The following is a 16,165-nucleotide window of genomic DNA, read 5'->3' on the forward strand; positions in this document are numbered from 1 at the left end:
CTTTAGGATGGACTGGTTGGATCTCCTTGCAGTCCATGGGACTCTCAAGAGTCTTCTGCAACACCACAGTTCAAAAGCATCAATTCTTCAGCACTCAGCTTTCTTCACAGTCCACCTCTCACATTACATCTTGTGAATTAAGTGAATATTTTCTAATGTAGCATTTTAATTACTTTAGTGATTTTTACTCTATATATTTTGAGTCATTTCCTTATTAATTTCTCTAGAGATTACCACATATATCTTAACCTATCAGAATCAGCTTGATATCTTTACTAACTTAATTCTAGTGAGATATAGAAACCTTAAACTTAAGTAGATGCGTTCCTTTTCCATGCTTTTTGTGGTATATTATAAATATTATATCTGTAAATGTTCCAAAACTAACAATACATTTCTATATTTATTTTTTGTATAATTTTATATATCTCAGAGAAGCTGAAATTAGAACAAGTATATACTTATAGACTTTTTTACATAATCTTGTTTATCATTTTTTATTTTCTTAAAATGTTCCTATTCTTCCAAGCTTCCATCTGTAATCATTTCTTAAGCTAATACAGCCTTGCTTCTACCTACTTCCCTTCTGTTTCTATTGGAAAATCTGTATTTATGTTTGGTCCCAGTGATAACATCATGCACACAAATTCTTTTATATAATTGCTTTTTAAATCAGTAAAGAGGAAAAGTAGAAATAAGCACTTATTCTGTCTTTATAATTACATAATTTACTGGTGTAGCTTGTTTTTTGTGTATTGAGGTCATATTCTTTCAGTCTTGAAAATTCAAGAAAATTTGAAGATCTAATTAGTTTTATCCACTTTGATTAAAATTTGGTATTGGGACGTTTGTGAAAAAAGTTTTAAAACACTTGGTCAAAAATCATCAGTCACTGTGAGACAATACTTATTTCTTAACCAGAGTTACAAGAGATAACACAAGTAAACGGAGAATCACTTAAAAGCAAAGAACCTCACATAATATTTTATCAGAAATGGCATTCCAAGAAAACTTTATTTTCTTAACAGAAAGAAAAATTTAATCCAAGCCTTACCTTAGCTTGCTACCAACATAATCAGTTTACCCAACTAAATGCAATCCAATCTGAGAAAATCCTGATCGTGCATAACTCTTTCAATACTTTTTCATAAATTCTCATGCCTTCTTTTACTGAAAACATATCTTACTTTCCTTAAAAGATTTTTCCACACCAAATTACTTTTCTTGCTGACAGATTTTCAAGAGATCAAAAGTCTAGTAAACCTACGTACAACAAAAGTATTATGCTTAACATTGATGACTCCTGAGACTGTATTATGTCTGTATTAATCTATATTAATCAAACCAACAAGCTTAAGCTACCTTCAGTACCAAATGTCAGTTTGGTACTGAATACTTTCCAGATGACTTCATTCTGGCCACATTACTTTATATGTCTGAGTATTTATATAAGCATTTAATTTCCCTTAAGTCAATTAAATATAGCTTCTTTTGTGAATTAACACACAAACACAGAGGCCTCATATTTCCTCTTCCAAATTTCAGCCATGAATCAGGTACAGCAATGTAAAACCCATCTGTCTGCAAGAGTTTGGTTTAAATTTGGATTTCTAGCAGATGGGACAAATCAAGCTCACTTCTCTAGATAGCTAAATCCGTTTCACTAATATTTAGGGAAAGGATGCTCAAAGTTTGTATTTTTCTTTGACAAGTTCCAAATTATTTACTTTTTCAAAATTTACATTTAAAAAAGATGGCATAGAGAAAGGTTTCTAGAGAAAAACCAGGTAGGATATTTGCATCTTAAAGGCACAGGCAAATCCCTCCTAGGATAACTTTGTTTCCCCTTTGTTTAGTACTTACAAACCTCTTAAGATAGATGGGGAAGGTTTTGGGAGTGCTAAAAATATTGCTGGGTTTTGAATTATTTTTGGAGCTACACCTCTGGTCCTGTAAAGACTAGATTTGTAAAACAAAGTTTTTTGTGTTTTTTTTTTTTCCCCCCTTTTAAAAAGGATTGGGTGGCTTCTCAGTGATACTGAGGGACTAATATACCCATTTACCCATGTTGGGATGTTTTACTTTCCCTCCTGTAGGTTAGGGGAGAAGGCCTCTTTGAAGTTTCTATCCAGGAAGATCCCCTGGAGAAGGGAATGACTACCCAGGGCAGTAGTCTTACCTTGAGAATCCCATGGATAGAGGAGCCTGGCAGACTACAGTCCATGGGGCCACAAAGAGTTGGACACAACTGAGCGACTGAGCAATGCACATACACATGGTTAGCTTAGTTGGATCAGTGGCCTCCCATTTTGGTACTCTATTTTCAAACACTTTTGGGTATCCTCCCTGGCTTTAAGAAGCTTCCCACATAGCTCAAGTAGTGAAAAATCTTCTGCCTGCAATGCAGGAGACACAGGAGATGTGGGTTTGATCCTCAAGTTGGGAAGATCCCCTAGAGGTAGAAGTGGCAACCACTCCAGTATTCTTGCCTGGAAAATCCCATGGACAGAAGAGCCAGGTGGGCGACAGCCCATAGGGTTGCAGAATTGGACATGAATGAGCATGCATATTCGTGTTCAGACCTTTGATCTGAGGAGGCTTGCCTACTGCCTCTCCCATTGGCACTCTCTTCTTGAATTCTGTAAGCACACAGATGGAACCATTCATGACACTATGGGGTCTGGATTTGTCCATTCAAAGGCAAATAGATAATGGGAGTCTGGGTGCAGGGAAGAAAACCACCTAACACTGTGAACCAGTTCAGCCACCCATAGTTTTACAGCTTAGATGGGCTTGTCAACTGAAAGAGATGTGCAACTTGAGAGTAGTGAATCAAGTTTTATTTGGGGCAAAATGAGGATAGCATCCCAGGAGGTAGCACCTCAAATAGCTCTGAGAGACTGCGCCCAAGAGGCAGTGGGGGAAGGTCAATATATAAAATTTTGGTGAAGGGGAAGTTCAGTACAATTAAGCACTCAATTTATAAAAGATTTTCTGCTAGTCATGAAATGCTGAGGTCCTCATGAAGGGAGTTAGTGCTTTTCTAGATATGAAGAGATGCAAGGATTGGGATCATGAGGTCAGTTCCTGAAAACATCTAACTATCTAAAGACCTGTCCCCCACCAGATTCCCTGGAGCACAGAGTGCCTCACTCCACCCTGAACTCCTTCAGGGGTGTTGAAGGTCAACAGCCACAGCACAGGTTCAGTCTCCTCAGAGGCAGATGGCAGACGCCCTCATTGTCCAAGCACTGGCAGTGCTCTTGGCAGGTGTCGTTTTGTATCTGACAGGATGGAATGGTGATCTCCTCTAGTTTGAGACTGTGTTAGATTCCTCTGGCCAAGACCAATTGTTTGTCCTGGTGGCTGCCATCTCCATAAGGATCTCCAGCTTGGGCTGTTTTCTGGAATTTAGTGAGCAAGTCCCTTCCCGACAAGCAGATGGGGCACTTGGATGTGAGCAGAAATGGATGTGCAAAGGTAAAGCCTTCTAGCAAGCAGTTGAGGGGAGGGGTAGATTACTTGGTTTGGGCTTTCTGTCCATCCCTGTTATACAACATTGAGAAGACAAGGGTCCAGGGACATGATAGCACACAGTAGACAGTCCCCATATTTAGTAAGAAAATGACTTTCCTACCTGCCACATCAAAGATTACCTCAGGTTCCTCTGGAGAAATGACCAGGTATCCTTTGGGAGCCAGGGAAAGTCCTGGGCTCCATCAGTCTTCGGTCCTCTTACCATCATTGGTTTGGTAGCCCCAGGTCCCCTTTGGGACTGAGGGAAGTTCCTCTTCCAGTGACCTTTTCATTTTCATATCAAGCAGAGTCCCAGTGGACTTTTTCCATATAGGCAGCATTTGTTTTTCCAGTGACCCTATTGGCCACACTTAAAACAACAGATATTTTCTCAGTGAGACAGAGGCTTGATCCAGGCTTCCTGGTTCTTGTCCTCACCATGGGTTTTCACAAGGGTGGGTAACCCTGAGGTGGTGTATGGGTTAGGGCTGCCTCTGGTAATTGTGCTGTTAGCTTTTGAATCCTTTTTGCCCTTTCAACCCTATCTCTATTGTTAAATACTACAAAGGCCAAATCCATGAGCTGATTTATGGGGGTCTAGGGTTTCACTTTCACTTTTCACTTTCATGCATTGAAGAAGGAAATGCAACCCACTCCAGTGTTCTTGCCTGGAGAATCCCAGGGGCAGGGGAGCCTGGTGGGCTGCCGTCTGTGGGGTCGCACAGAGTCTGACACGACTGAAGCGACTTAGCAGCAGCAGCAGGGTTTTCAGGTCCCCAAAGGGGAGTTACAGATAAATGGTCTAGATGACTGTCCCCACTCAGAATTGGGGGGAGTAGGATTTCCCAGCTGTGGATCTCAGGGAGGTAAAGTCGTAAGGGGATCATCTGAAACATCAAGCTCCTGAAGGGGAAGAAGGCACTTTGAAGGGATGTGAACCAGGCACACCTGGCTGGAGTTCTTCAGACCTGGATTTTGTAATAGCGTCATGGACCTTTGGATGGATGGGACTTACTCCCCCCGCCATTTTCCTTTCCTTTTACAAAATAGGCCCAGCTGCAAGATGGTATTGTAATTCAGTCATCCAACTTTTTTTTTTGGCCACATCTCTTGGTTTCCTAGTATGTATTGGGATCATGCAGTATTGCAAAAGAAAATTAATTTCTTTTCCTTAAACCATCCTGTCTAAATTTTCTCCAGTTAGCTAATATGCATCCTAGCAGGGAGTCCTTCAGGATGCTTGTAGTCGCCCCCATTTTTTTGGGGGGTATTTTGATAAGACAGGGGTCTGATTGATCCTTGTCAGACAGTAGTTATTTGTCCTGGCATTCTCCCAGTGTCAACAGTGGGGTCCCTGTGAATGCCTGAAATCTGCCACATTGGTTAGCTTGAGGAGGCCGCTTAGATTAGTTAAGAAAAGGAATAAAAGACAGTGGGGGAAGAAGCAACCAGAATCCCAGGACCTAGATCCGTTAGAGACAGAGGGAGGAGACCTCCCTGAGCCAACTGAACAGATTACCTTTATCACTGAAAGAAACAAATAGAGCTGAAGGGTATCTCTCCTCAGGATGTGGTCCATGTGATGTTGAGGAGGGCTGTTGTTGAGTCGCTAAGTCATATCCATTCTTTGCGATCTCATGGATGGTAGCATGCCAGGCTCCTGTGACCTCCACTATCTCCCCGAGTTTGCTCAATCTCCTAGCAATTGAGCAAACTCGGGGAGATAGTGGAGGACAGAGAAGAGCTACCTCTTCATAGAATTAAAAGAGGCAAAACCCAATCTGCCGGCAAAGCCAGCAAGCAGGAGCAGGGATCAATAGATAGTCCAAGAGGTCAAGAGAGGAGTATATAAGAGAAATCTAGGACAGGAGGGAAGGTGTACAGTCATGATGCTTCCCAAGAGACATGTGTAAGCCCACTACCTCCTCTCAGGGGTTGGCAAAGTCTGCTTGTGACCCCCACGAGATAAGTGCTTACCCACACTTCTATTCAAGGGTGTCTGGGCGCCCCACCAGATGTGACCCTTAAGAGGGAGCATGACACCTGGCTTGGTATCACAACTGATGATGGGGTTGAAATAAGGAGGAAGACTGAGTGGGGCTAGGAAGGTGCACAGCTGCAAGCTTCATTGCAGGGAGGACCTGCAGCCCTCTGGAGGGAAGTGCTTGCCCACAACATTCTCTTGGGGATGCAATGATGCTGTAAGCCCCAAAAGTATTTGGGGAGGGCCAGGCTACAAATCTGAAGGAGGATTCAGGGAATTCTCCAGTTTGGGCCCTCTCATAGTTCCAGCATCCTGGAACTGGGGCTGGGATGAAGGATGAGCAGGGAGGGGAGGAGCCACAGGGGAAACTCACCCAAGCAAGTTGTCAGTTGCGTGTGACACAGTCTTTATTTGAATGTCCAGTGGTCATCTTGTGGATCTTCTCAAGTTCACAGAGATAGAACGATAGAGGAAAGCAAAAGATCGAGGGCCTTTGGCCTTGTGGGCTCCTTCACAGACAGAGAACTGGTCTCTGCCAGATCCTGCAGGCAGCGTCAGCTACCACCTAAGGGGCTACTTGAATCTACATGGCTTGTGACAAGTCCCTGTCACCCTTCAGAGTGGGAGCTGTAGCCTAACAGGTGGATGGAGATTATGCTCTTTGAGGCCCCTCTTGGGCAACAGAAAAGATGTTGAAGGAAAGAAAGTGGCGCACAAAAGGATTGTCACGTCCCAGGTCTTAGAGTCCCTGGGATGGCTGCCAAGCATGGGTTCTTGGCTTCTAGCAGGACAGAATTCAAGAAAGAGCCATAGTAAAGAGAAAGAAAGCTTATTCAGGGAGATACACACTCCATAGACAGAGTATGGGCCATCTTGGGGGACAGGAGACACCTGAGTATGGGGATTATCACTTTTTATAGGGCTGGCTAATTTCATAGGCTAATGAGTGGGAGGAGTATTCTAGCTATTTTGGGGAAGGGCTGGGGATTTCCAGGAATTAAATTAGGGCCTTTCCCACCTTTTGACCTTTATGGTTTGGAACTGTCAATGGCGCCTGTAGGTGTGTGTTATTTAGCTTGCTGATGTGTCCCACTGAGCCTGTACTGAGGTGCAAGGTTAAGTGGAAGTTTACTCCCTGACCATCTTGAACCTATTTGCTTCTAATCAGTTTATGTCATATCCTCAGGCTTTGTCAACCTTTTAAAGGTTGTGCCCTGTGGATTCCTTTCTCGGTAATGTGCATATCTATTATTTTCAACAATCCCCTGGGGCATAAATTCCTCTAAAACTGATCCAATTAAATGTGGGTTCCCCAGGTCCTTCTTTGAGCTGTGTTCTGACCTCGGGGTTGTTCCTTCCATCTGACTCTTCAGGTGTTGCTCTCTGACAGACTAGGCCACCTGCCATTTAGCCTGTATCTCCAATGAGTCTACAAACCTTCTCCAGGTTGTCTTTCTCCATACTGCCAGTGTTTCTGAAAGTGCCCCACAGTTGATCACAGAGTTCCTTCGAGAAGAGATTCTGAGCTCTCTGTTCTGTGGTCTGTTTGTGTTCTCATCCCTGACAGACTCTCTGAGCTGCAGCTCTGGAGCTGGGGCTGGGGACAGTGGCATTCTTCTCTTTGAGTGACACCCTGCATTAGGCTTCCCTGGTAGTTGGTAAAGAATCCACCTGCAATGCAGAAGACCCGGTTTGATTCCTGGGTCAGGAAGATCCTCTGGAGAAGGGATAGGCTACCCACGCCAGTATTCTTGGACTTCCTCTGTGGCTCAGATGGTAAAAAATCTACCTGCAATGCAGGAGACCTGGGTTCAACCCCTGGGTTGGGAAGATCCCCTGGAGAAGGGAAAGGCTACCCACTCTAGTATTCTGGCCTGGAGAATTTCATGGGCTGCATAGTCCATGGTATCACCAAGAGTCGGATAGGACTGAGTGACTTTGACTGCGTTAGGAACTTAGTGTTTGGTGGAGGGGTAGCAGTAGCAGCCCCAGAGCTCTTCAGTGTGTTTCTCCTGGTGTGGAGCCTTCATGCGATGAGCTAGATCAGGGTTGTGGGCTCCCAGTTTTCTCAGAATTGCTATAGCCAGGTTAGAGCCTCCATCTTACAATGTGGGGATGACAGAGGAGGGTGCGAGCCCTCACCTCTCAGCTGTCCTCACCTGCAACTTCCATGTAGCACCAGATACCTCTGGTCTGCACAAGAAAGACTTTTTCTTGTCCTTTCTTGTCTTCACCAATCTGGGTTTCCCTCAGTTGAGCTGAGAAGTGGAGAGAGAGAGAGAACCTGGGTTCAGATCCACAGAGTCCCACTGTTCTTACTGACTTGCAGTAAGAGTGTTTGGTGTTATTCTGTTTCTTCCCCAGTGGCTCGGAGTTAAAAGCTTCTGCCTGCAATGCAGGAGACGTAGGAGATGCAGGTTTGATTCCTAGATGGGGAAGGTCCCCTGAAGGAGGAAGTGGAAGCCCACTCCAGTATTCTTGCCAGAAAATCCCATGGTCAGAGGAACCTGCTGGACCATAGTCCTAAGGGGTTGCAGAGAGTCAGACATGACTGAGCACGCATGTGGGCAGGGCTGGAGTGTTCTGTTCAGACATGCTTGAGGAGGTTTTTTGGCTTTATAGGGTCTTAGCTATGGCACATGGTATCGTCTTTGTGTCATGCAGGATCTTTCATTGTGGTGCGTGGGCTCTCTAGTTGTGGGGCATGGACTCTCTAGTTGTGGGGCATGGACTCTATTTGTGGTGCATGGGCTCTCTAGTTGTGGTGTGTGGAATCTCTAGTTGTGGTGTGTGGGCTCTCTAGTTGTGGGGCATGGACTCTCTAGTTGTGGGGCATGGACTCTATTTGTGGTGCATGGGCTCTCTAGTTGTGGTGTGTGGAATCTCTAGTTGTGGTGTGTGGGCTCTCTAGTTGTGGGGCAAGGACTATAGTTGTGGTGAGTGGAATCTCTAGTTGTGGTTCATGGACTCTAGTTGTTATGTGTGGGCTCACTATTTGTGGTACGTGGGTTCTCTAGTTGTGGTGCGTGGGCTCTTAGTTGTTGTGCATGGGCTCTCGGGTTGTGGGGCATGGGCTCTCTAGTTGTGGTGTGTGGGCTCTGTGGTTGTGGGGCATGGACTTTATTTGTGGTGTGTGGCCTCTCTGGTTGTGGCATGTGGGCTCTCTGGTTGTGGGGCATGGACTCTAGTTGTGGTGTGCGGAATCTCTAGTTTGGGGCATGGACTCTATTTGTGGTGTGTGGGCTCTCTGGTTGTGGGGCATGGGCTCTCTAGTTGTGGTGTGTGGGCTCTCTAGTTGTGGTGTGTGGGCTCTCTGGTTGTGGGGCATGGACTTTATTTGTGGTGTGTGGGCTCTCTGGTTGTGGTTCATGGACTCTATTTGTGGTGTGTGGGCTCTCTAGTTGTCATGTGTGGGCTCTCTGGTTGTGGGGCATGGGCTCTCTAGTTCTGGTGTGTGGGCTCTCTAGTTGTAGTATGTGGGCTCTCTGGTTGTGGGGCATAGACTTTATTTGTGGTGTGTGGGTTCTCTAGTTGTCGTGTGTAGGCTCTCTGGTTGTGGGTCATGGGCTCTCTCATTGTGGTGTATGGGCTCTCTAGTTGTGGTATGTGGGCTCTCTGGTTGTGGGGCATAGACTTTATTTGTGGTGTGTGGGCTCTCTAGTTGTTGTGTGTGGGCTCTCTGGTTGTGGGGCATGGGCTCGCTAGTTGTGGTGTGTGGGCTCTCTGTTTGTGGGGCTTGGACTCTAGTTGTGGTGTGTGGGCTCTCTAGTTGTGGGGCATGGGCTCTCTACTTATGGTACATGGGCTCAGTAGTTGTGTCATGAGAGCTTAGTTGCTCCTAGGCATGGGGGATTTTAGTTTCCTGACCAGGAATTAAACCCATTTTTTTTTTTTTTTTTTTTTGCATTGCAAGGTGGGATCTTAACCACTGGACCACCAGAGAAGTCCCCTAGAAATGTCTGAGGGATTTTAATTGTTGATTTTACTTTTAATTCAATGTGTCAGAGAGTGTGGTTTACATAATTAATTTTTAAATTTGTTGACTCCTTTAGGATCTCTAAAAATCTTGCCCTTTGACTATTTTTATTTCTGGAATACTAATTAAACATATTTATTCAGTTCAGTTCAGTCGCTTAGTCGTGTCCGACTCTTTGCGACCCCATGAATTGCAGCACACCAGGTCAAACTCACATCCATCGAGTCGGTGATGCCATCCGGCCATCTCATCCTCTGTCCTCCCCTTCTCCTCCTGCCCCCAATCCCTCCCAGCATCAGGGTCTTTTCCAATGAGTCAAGTCTTTGCATGAGGTGGCCAAAGTACTGGAGTTTCAGGTTAGCATCATTCCTTCCAAAGAACACCCAGGACTGATCTCCTTTAGGAGGGACTGGTTGGATCTCCTTGCAGTCCAAGGGACTCTCAAGAGTCTTCTCCAACACCACAGTTCAAAAGCATCAATTCTTCGGCACTCAGCTTTCTTTACAGTCCAACTCTCACATCCATACGTGACCACTGGAAAAACCATAGCCTTGACTAGACGGACATTTGCTGGCAAAGCAATGTCTCTGCTTTTTAATATGCTATCTAGGTTGGTCATAACTTTCCTTCCAAGGAATAAGCATCTTTTAATTTCATGGCTGCAGTCACCATCTGTAGTGATTTTGGAGCCCAGAAAAATAAAGTCAGCCACTGTTTCCACTATTTCCCCATCTATTTCCCATGAAGTGATGGGACCAGATGCCATGATCTTCGTTTTCTGAATGTTGAGCTTTAAGCCAACGTTTTCACTCTGCTCTTTCACTTTCATCAAGAGGCTTTTTAGTTCCTCTTCACTTTCTGCCATAAGGGTGACGTCATCTGCATATCTGAGGTTATTGATATTTCTCCTGGCAATCTTGATTCCAGCTTGTTTCTTCCAGTCCAGCATTTCTCATGATGTAGTCTGCATATAAGTTAAATAAGCAGGGTGACAATATACAGCCTTGACCTACTCCTTTTCCTATTTGGAACCAGTGTGTTGTTCCATGTCCAGTTCTAACTGTTGCTTCCTGACCTGCATATAGGTTTCTCAAGAGGCAGGTCAGGTGGTCTGGTATTCCCATCTCTTTCAGAATTTCCCATAGTTTATTGTGATCCACAAAGTCAAAGGCTTTGGCATAGTCAATAAAGTAGAAACAGATGTTTTCCTGGAACTGTTGCTTTTTCGATGATCCAGCAGATGTTGGCCATTTGATCTCTGGTTCCTCTGCCTTTTCTAAAACCAGCTTGAACATCTGGAAGTTCATGGTTCATGTACATATTTATTAGGGTTTCTCAATTTATCATCCATATTTTTGGCTTGTATAGTATCAATATATGCAGATCTTTAAATGTTTATAGCCCTGTGTTTTAGGTACCTTTATGTGATTTGTCAAACTATTCTTCAAGGATGTGATGTCTGCAGTTCAGCTAGTCTGTTCACTTAATGTTTTAACTTTGGTGCCATTTGTTTTTCTGTTTCAGTGACTGTACTTTCCACCTCCAGTATTTCCAGTTGTATCTTTGTCTCTAAAATCTCCACTTATTGTTTAGTCATGTCTGCTGGGCTTTGTTCTGTAATTTCCTATTCTTATTTACTACTTTAATACTTTGAGATACATTTCTTAGTTTTGTTTTTAAATTTTCATAATATGTGTGAAAACTTGTTTGTATCCATATCCTTCACAAAAATAGGTGTTATTGCTCTTTAGTTTGTATAGTGAGTATAAAATGCTATGCCACTGTCATGATTGCAGTTTCCTTAGTACTAGTATCTCTGAGCATCATATTCTGTGTTTATTATTCCTTCTGAGATGTTCTATTTCTGTTTTTTACCTGTTTTTCTAAGTTGTGTTCTTACCAATTTCTAGTAAGTTCAAGTACTCTAACTCTGAATGTATATATGAGTAATTTTTCAATAGTGGTCTAGGGACTCCTGGGAGTCCTGAGTCCCTTTCAGTGGGTCAATAAGGTGAAAACTATTTTATAATTATACTATGATATTATTTACTGATTTAGCTGTGTTGAGATTTGCAGTTATAGTGGGTAAACTACTGTGGAGTAATCCACAATTACCCGAAAAAGCTGTTAAAATGTTTCTTGCCAACCAACTACATATCTCTATGAGGCAATAAACCGGCATGTCACATGTCATTGAATGCACAAGCCAGTGTACAAATCCAGCTAACTTCTCTTAAACCAAATATTAAACAGCTTTTCAACATATAAAACGATACTGCTCTTCTCACTGATTCTTTTTGAAGAATGTTATTGTGCCTAAAAGGGTTTTTAAATATTACTGCCTGATGAGTTTTTACCATCTTAAATTTGATTAATAAACATTTTTAAAGTTTTTCAGTTTGAATATCTAGTAATTTAAATATTGGTAGCTACATCCTACATAAAAGTTCTTTGATGGATTCTTAGGGATTTTTAAGAATGGATGTAAAGGGATCCAGAAACCAAAACTTTTGAGAACAGCTCCTGTAGATTTTTCCTGTCATTTTTTATCATTTTTATTTTTCTAGAGCCATATATATCTATCGTCTTTTAAAGCCTCTGATTTTTGCACGAGGGTTTGATTTTGTGAATTGTTGCAAGGGTTCACTGCAAGGACTTGGAGTTATATTGGTGGCTAAGGCGAGGAGTATACAGTAGGAGCAACATGGGGATCGGCATGGACTGAACCCGGAGGAGTCCCGTTCAGGCCTCCTGTGCTCAGTCCTTCCAGTGTGAGGCCACATTGAAACTCTCGCTTATTTAGTGGTGAGAATCCAGTAGCCTGTGTGCCGACTCAATACCCAAGCATTGATTAGGAGCTAGTCATAGAGGCTGACAACAAAAGTCCCAGACTTCAGAGGCGCAGGGTTTACTTCCTCGAGTGGGAACCAGTTTTATCATGTGGGGAACGATGCCTGTTCAGGTAGGAAATGTTTACCAGCCAAGGGCCAGTCCTGTAGGTAGCCTGCGGTGTTCTCTTTTATACAACTTGTTAATAACTCTTTGACACCTACACGTGGATCCTGAATTTCTGTGTGTGTTAATGTGTACTTCTCCCAAAGTTAAGGAGCACTCTTCAGAAGAGGATACTCTTGACACAGTTTTTGAGAGCATTTTGGAAGTATTGTGGCTTATATTCAGGCTTCTTTCTATGGAAGGCAGTAACATGATACATGCCAGAATTCTTGAAAGAAAAGAGAGTTCCTTTTTGGTCCATGAATAGGGAACACTTGCTCTGTTTGCAGTCCTTGTGGTGAGTCTTGCTCCAGCTTCCAGCTTCATCTAGTGAGATTCACTCTTTTTTTTTTTTTTTTTTTGTGGTTCACTCTTCTACATGGTGCTTGTATCACATCACATGGCTTTGATGTGATCAGTCATGATGCAATCATTATAAATCAATTATTTATCATATGGCAATGTATGTATCAGAGAAGGTGATGGCAACCCACTCCAGTACTCTTGCCTAGAAAATCCCATGGAATGAGGAGTCTGGTGGGCTGCAGTCCATGGGGTCACTAAGAGTCGGTACGAATGAGCAGCCTCACTTTCACTTTTCACTTTTATGCATTGAAGAAGGAAATGGCAACCCACTCCAGTGTTCTTACCTGGAGAATCCCAGGGACAGGGGAGCCTGGTGGGCTGCCGTCTATGGGGTCGCACAGAGTCGGACACAACTGAAGCGACTTAGCAGCAGCAGCAATGTATGTGTCAGTAAATGCATGATAAGTTTTTAAGATTTATGTAGAAATGTGACATTTTCAGTTTTCTTATTCACAGTTTCATGGACCTTTTTGGTGTGGGGACACAAATCTTCCTTTAGCTTACAGAGCATTGTCCCTTTTTGTCCCTGATTAATTTCTTCTCTGTCTTCTCTGTCCTTTCCTGGAACTCCTTCCGTTTGACATTGTATATCTAGGATCTCTCTTCCTTTTCCCTTATTTTGCTCTTCTAATTTTGCTCTTCTAATTTTGCTCTGCACTACACAAGAATTCCATTACTTCATTTACAAACATATAATTATATTTTTAACCTCATTTTCATGTATTCAGTTGCTTTTAAAATTTTCAGTATTTGTATTTTAAAATTTTTCCAGAATTATTTTCATATTTACCATCTCCTCTCTTCTACAGTAGCTTTATAGTAGTTTTATGGATATGTTTTCTATATTTACTAGTTAGAATTTTACATATTTACAAATGATTCCAACATTAATTTCTTTTATGTTATTTTCCCTTGTTTTTTCATTTTCATATTTTTCTTTAATGCTCCTGTATTTCCCCAGATTTGGTTAGGAAAGTCTGGTTTTAATTCATGATTGTAAATGAAACTGGTAGTTTTCTCACTAATTATAAGCTGTCTGATGTCAGCCTTGAAGACAAAGCCTGGCAGTACTCAATCTGTGCATTTAACTTTGGCTCAAATGAACAGGTAGGAAAGTGAACGGTGGTGGCTCTCATCTCAGTGCTGGTGGTGAGTGTTGCCGCGGCCTGAGAGCCAGGAACAGGCCCCTTATTAGCAAAAATAGCAGCAGAGCTCCCTTTCTTGGAAAGTAAACTTTTCTGATTTTTAGTATTGTAGATTTCTTACCATTTTTCTATTTCTTATATCATTTCAGTGAGATTTTGAAATTTATAGGGGAAAAAAAGGCATTCTTAGTTTCAGATGTTATAATTAAACTCAAGGGACTTCCCTGGTGGCTCAGAGGTAAAGGATCAGCCTGCCAAGCAGCAGACATAGATTCCACCCCTGGATCGGTAAAATCCCTTAGAGAAGGAAATGGTAACCACTTCAGCATCCTTGCCTGGGAAATCCAATGGACAGAGAAGCCTGCTGGGCTAAGTCCATAGGATTACAAAAGACATGACTTAGCGACAAAACAACAATCAAACTCAGTATAGCTTGTAGATATGTTAGAAGCATGCTTTTTTTTTTTTTTTTTTTTGCCTATTGTTAAATGACTAATTTCTTCCAAGATAAATATTTGAACTTACAGAAGTTTCTCTTCTGAGTTTGAGGCATCAAGACATGGTGGTAAAGGGCGTAGCCTCTGGGCCAGGCTCCGAAGCTGGAGTCTCAGTTTTCATAGCATAGACATTAGTCATGTGATGTAATTCCTGCCTCCTTCAGTTTCCTTGTGATGGATGTAAAGATTATCCAATATTAATAAATTAAAGAGATTTAAATGAGTTACTGTTTGTAAAGGGCCTCTAATAGTACCTATAAGTCACTTGTAACTGCTAGATGAGTATTTGTTAAATTAAAAATAATATATATATACAGCTATATATAAAAACATACACAGTTGACAGTGTGGGTCCAATCATACATGGATACTTTCAGCAGCAAACATGATCCACATCCTGGGATGCAGAGCCCAGGATACAGAGAAACAGGTAAGGAGGACTGACTATAAATTACACGTGGATTTTCAACTGTGACTGGCGGGGGGGTGTTGGCATTCCTAACCCTGTGTTGTGTTGTTCAAGGCTTAACTGTATTATGAATTTTTTCAAAATAATAATTTGTCTTGAAGAGTTGAGATGTATTTGAATTGCTTAAATAACCGTCACCGTATTCTCTGTTTAATTTTTTGCAGCTTATCGTGAGCCGCATTATTATTACCAGTTCACAGCTCGATATCATGCAGCTCCCTGCAACAGTATCTATAATATTTCTTTTGAGAAGAAACTTCTTCAGATTTTAAGCAAACTTGTTCTTGACCTTTCATGTGAAGTTTCCTTACTTAAGTCTGAATGTCATCGTGTTAAAATGCAAAGAGCTGGTTTGCAAAATGAATTGTTTTTTACATTTTCAGGTAAGTATATGCAATTCTTTAAGGAAAACGAAGTTAGAATGTGAACTAATTCTAGAGCTGTGTTGTGAATTACCAGAAGCGTTTTTAGAATGTAAATACTATAGATCTGAATGTTTCATATTCTTCACTTTCACATCTTAGTTCTAATAGCCCTCAAATAAATTTCTGTTAATTCATATACTTAATGAAAAGTTTGGATTCCCAAATAATTTAAACATTGCTATCATAATTTACTACAGAATAGAATTTAATATAAGGAATATCTATCATGGTATTTAGCTACCAAGATTTAATTTGTAAAACCATGTAATTATATAATAAATAGGTTAATAGTGTAGACCAGAGAGACCGTTCTAACAACTTAGCATGTTTTTCCTAATAGTGCAGAGTAAAAGCCCAATATTTTCTGGAAAACCAAGAATTGGTCTTCATATCTGAGGCCTTAGGTTTATAAAGGGTCTGTTTATGAGTTAGCATTTAGGAATAGCCATGCATATGTTTTTAATGAGTCCCGGTGGCAATCTCAGTGTGCTGTTTGCTGTTTCCTTTCTTTCTTCCTTACTCTCTGTCCTTGATTATCTGTTTTTGGTGTTTGATTGCACTTACCATTTCTCTGATATTCCCTTTGCCTTTTCTTGGTACATCTAGAATTGAATGATTAGATATGAGTGAGAGATGTGAGACTTTCAGGGAAAAGAGTAAGTTGGGTTCAACACCATTTTCCAGTCTTTTGTCTTCTTTACTCATTTTTTCTTCTGCCAAAAAACTTGGAGAGTTGTTTTCCAGTATCTGAGGCAAACTATGAAAGATGAATTATGAAAGATGCTTTCCTTAG

At 41.9% G+C, this 16,165-nt stretch overlaps 1 protein-coding gene across 5 annotated transcripts in view; it reads left to right on the plus strand.

Annotated features, from left to right (window-relative positions):
* The window catches only part of ZPBP (zona pellucida binding protein), a 163,173-nt gene that overhangs the window by 30,693 nt on the left and 116,315 nt on the right, over positions 1-16,165 (plus strand). For all 5 annotated transcript variants that reach the window (XR_008717529.1, XM_055589668.1, XM_055589665.1 and 2 more), the window contains one exon: positions 15,112-15,330. Coding sequence is in view for 4 of the 5 variants with exons in the window: in XM_055589668.1 (XP_055445643.1) it covers positions 15,112-15,330 (219 nt within the window). In the remaining variant the exon portion in view is untranslated. The remainder of the gene's footprint in view (positions 1-15,111; positions 15,331-16,165) is intronic.

Source organism: Bubalus kerabau, chromosome 8, assembly GCF_029407905.1.
Source record: "Bubalus kerabau isolate K-KA32 ecotype Philippines breed swamp buffalo chromosome 8, PCC_UOA_SB_1v2, whole genome shotgun sequence".
Lineage (NCBI taxonomy): Eukaryota > Metazoa > Chordata > Mammalia > Artiodactyla > Bovidae > Bubalus > Bubalus kerabau.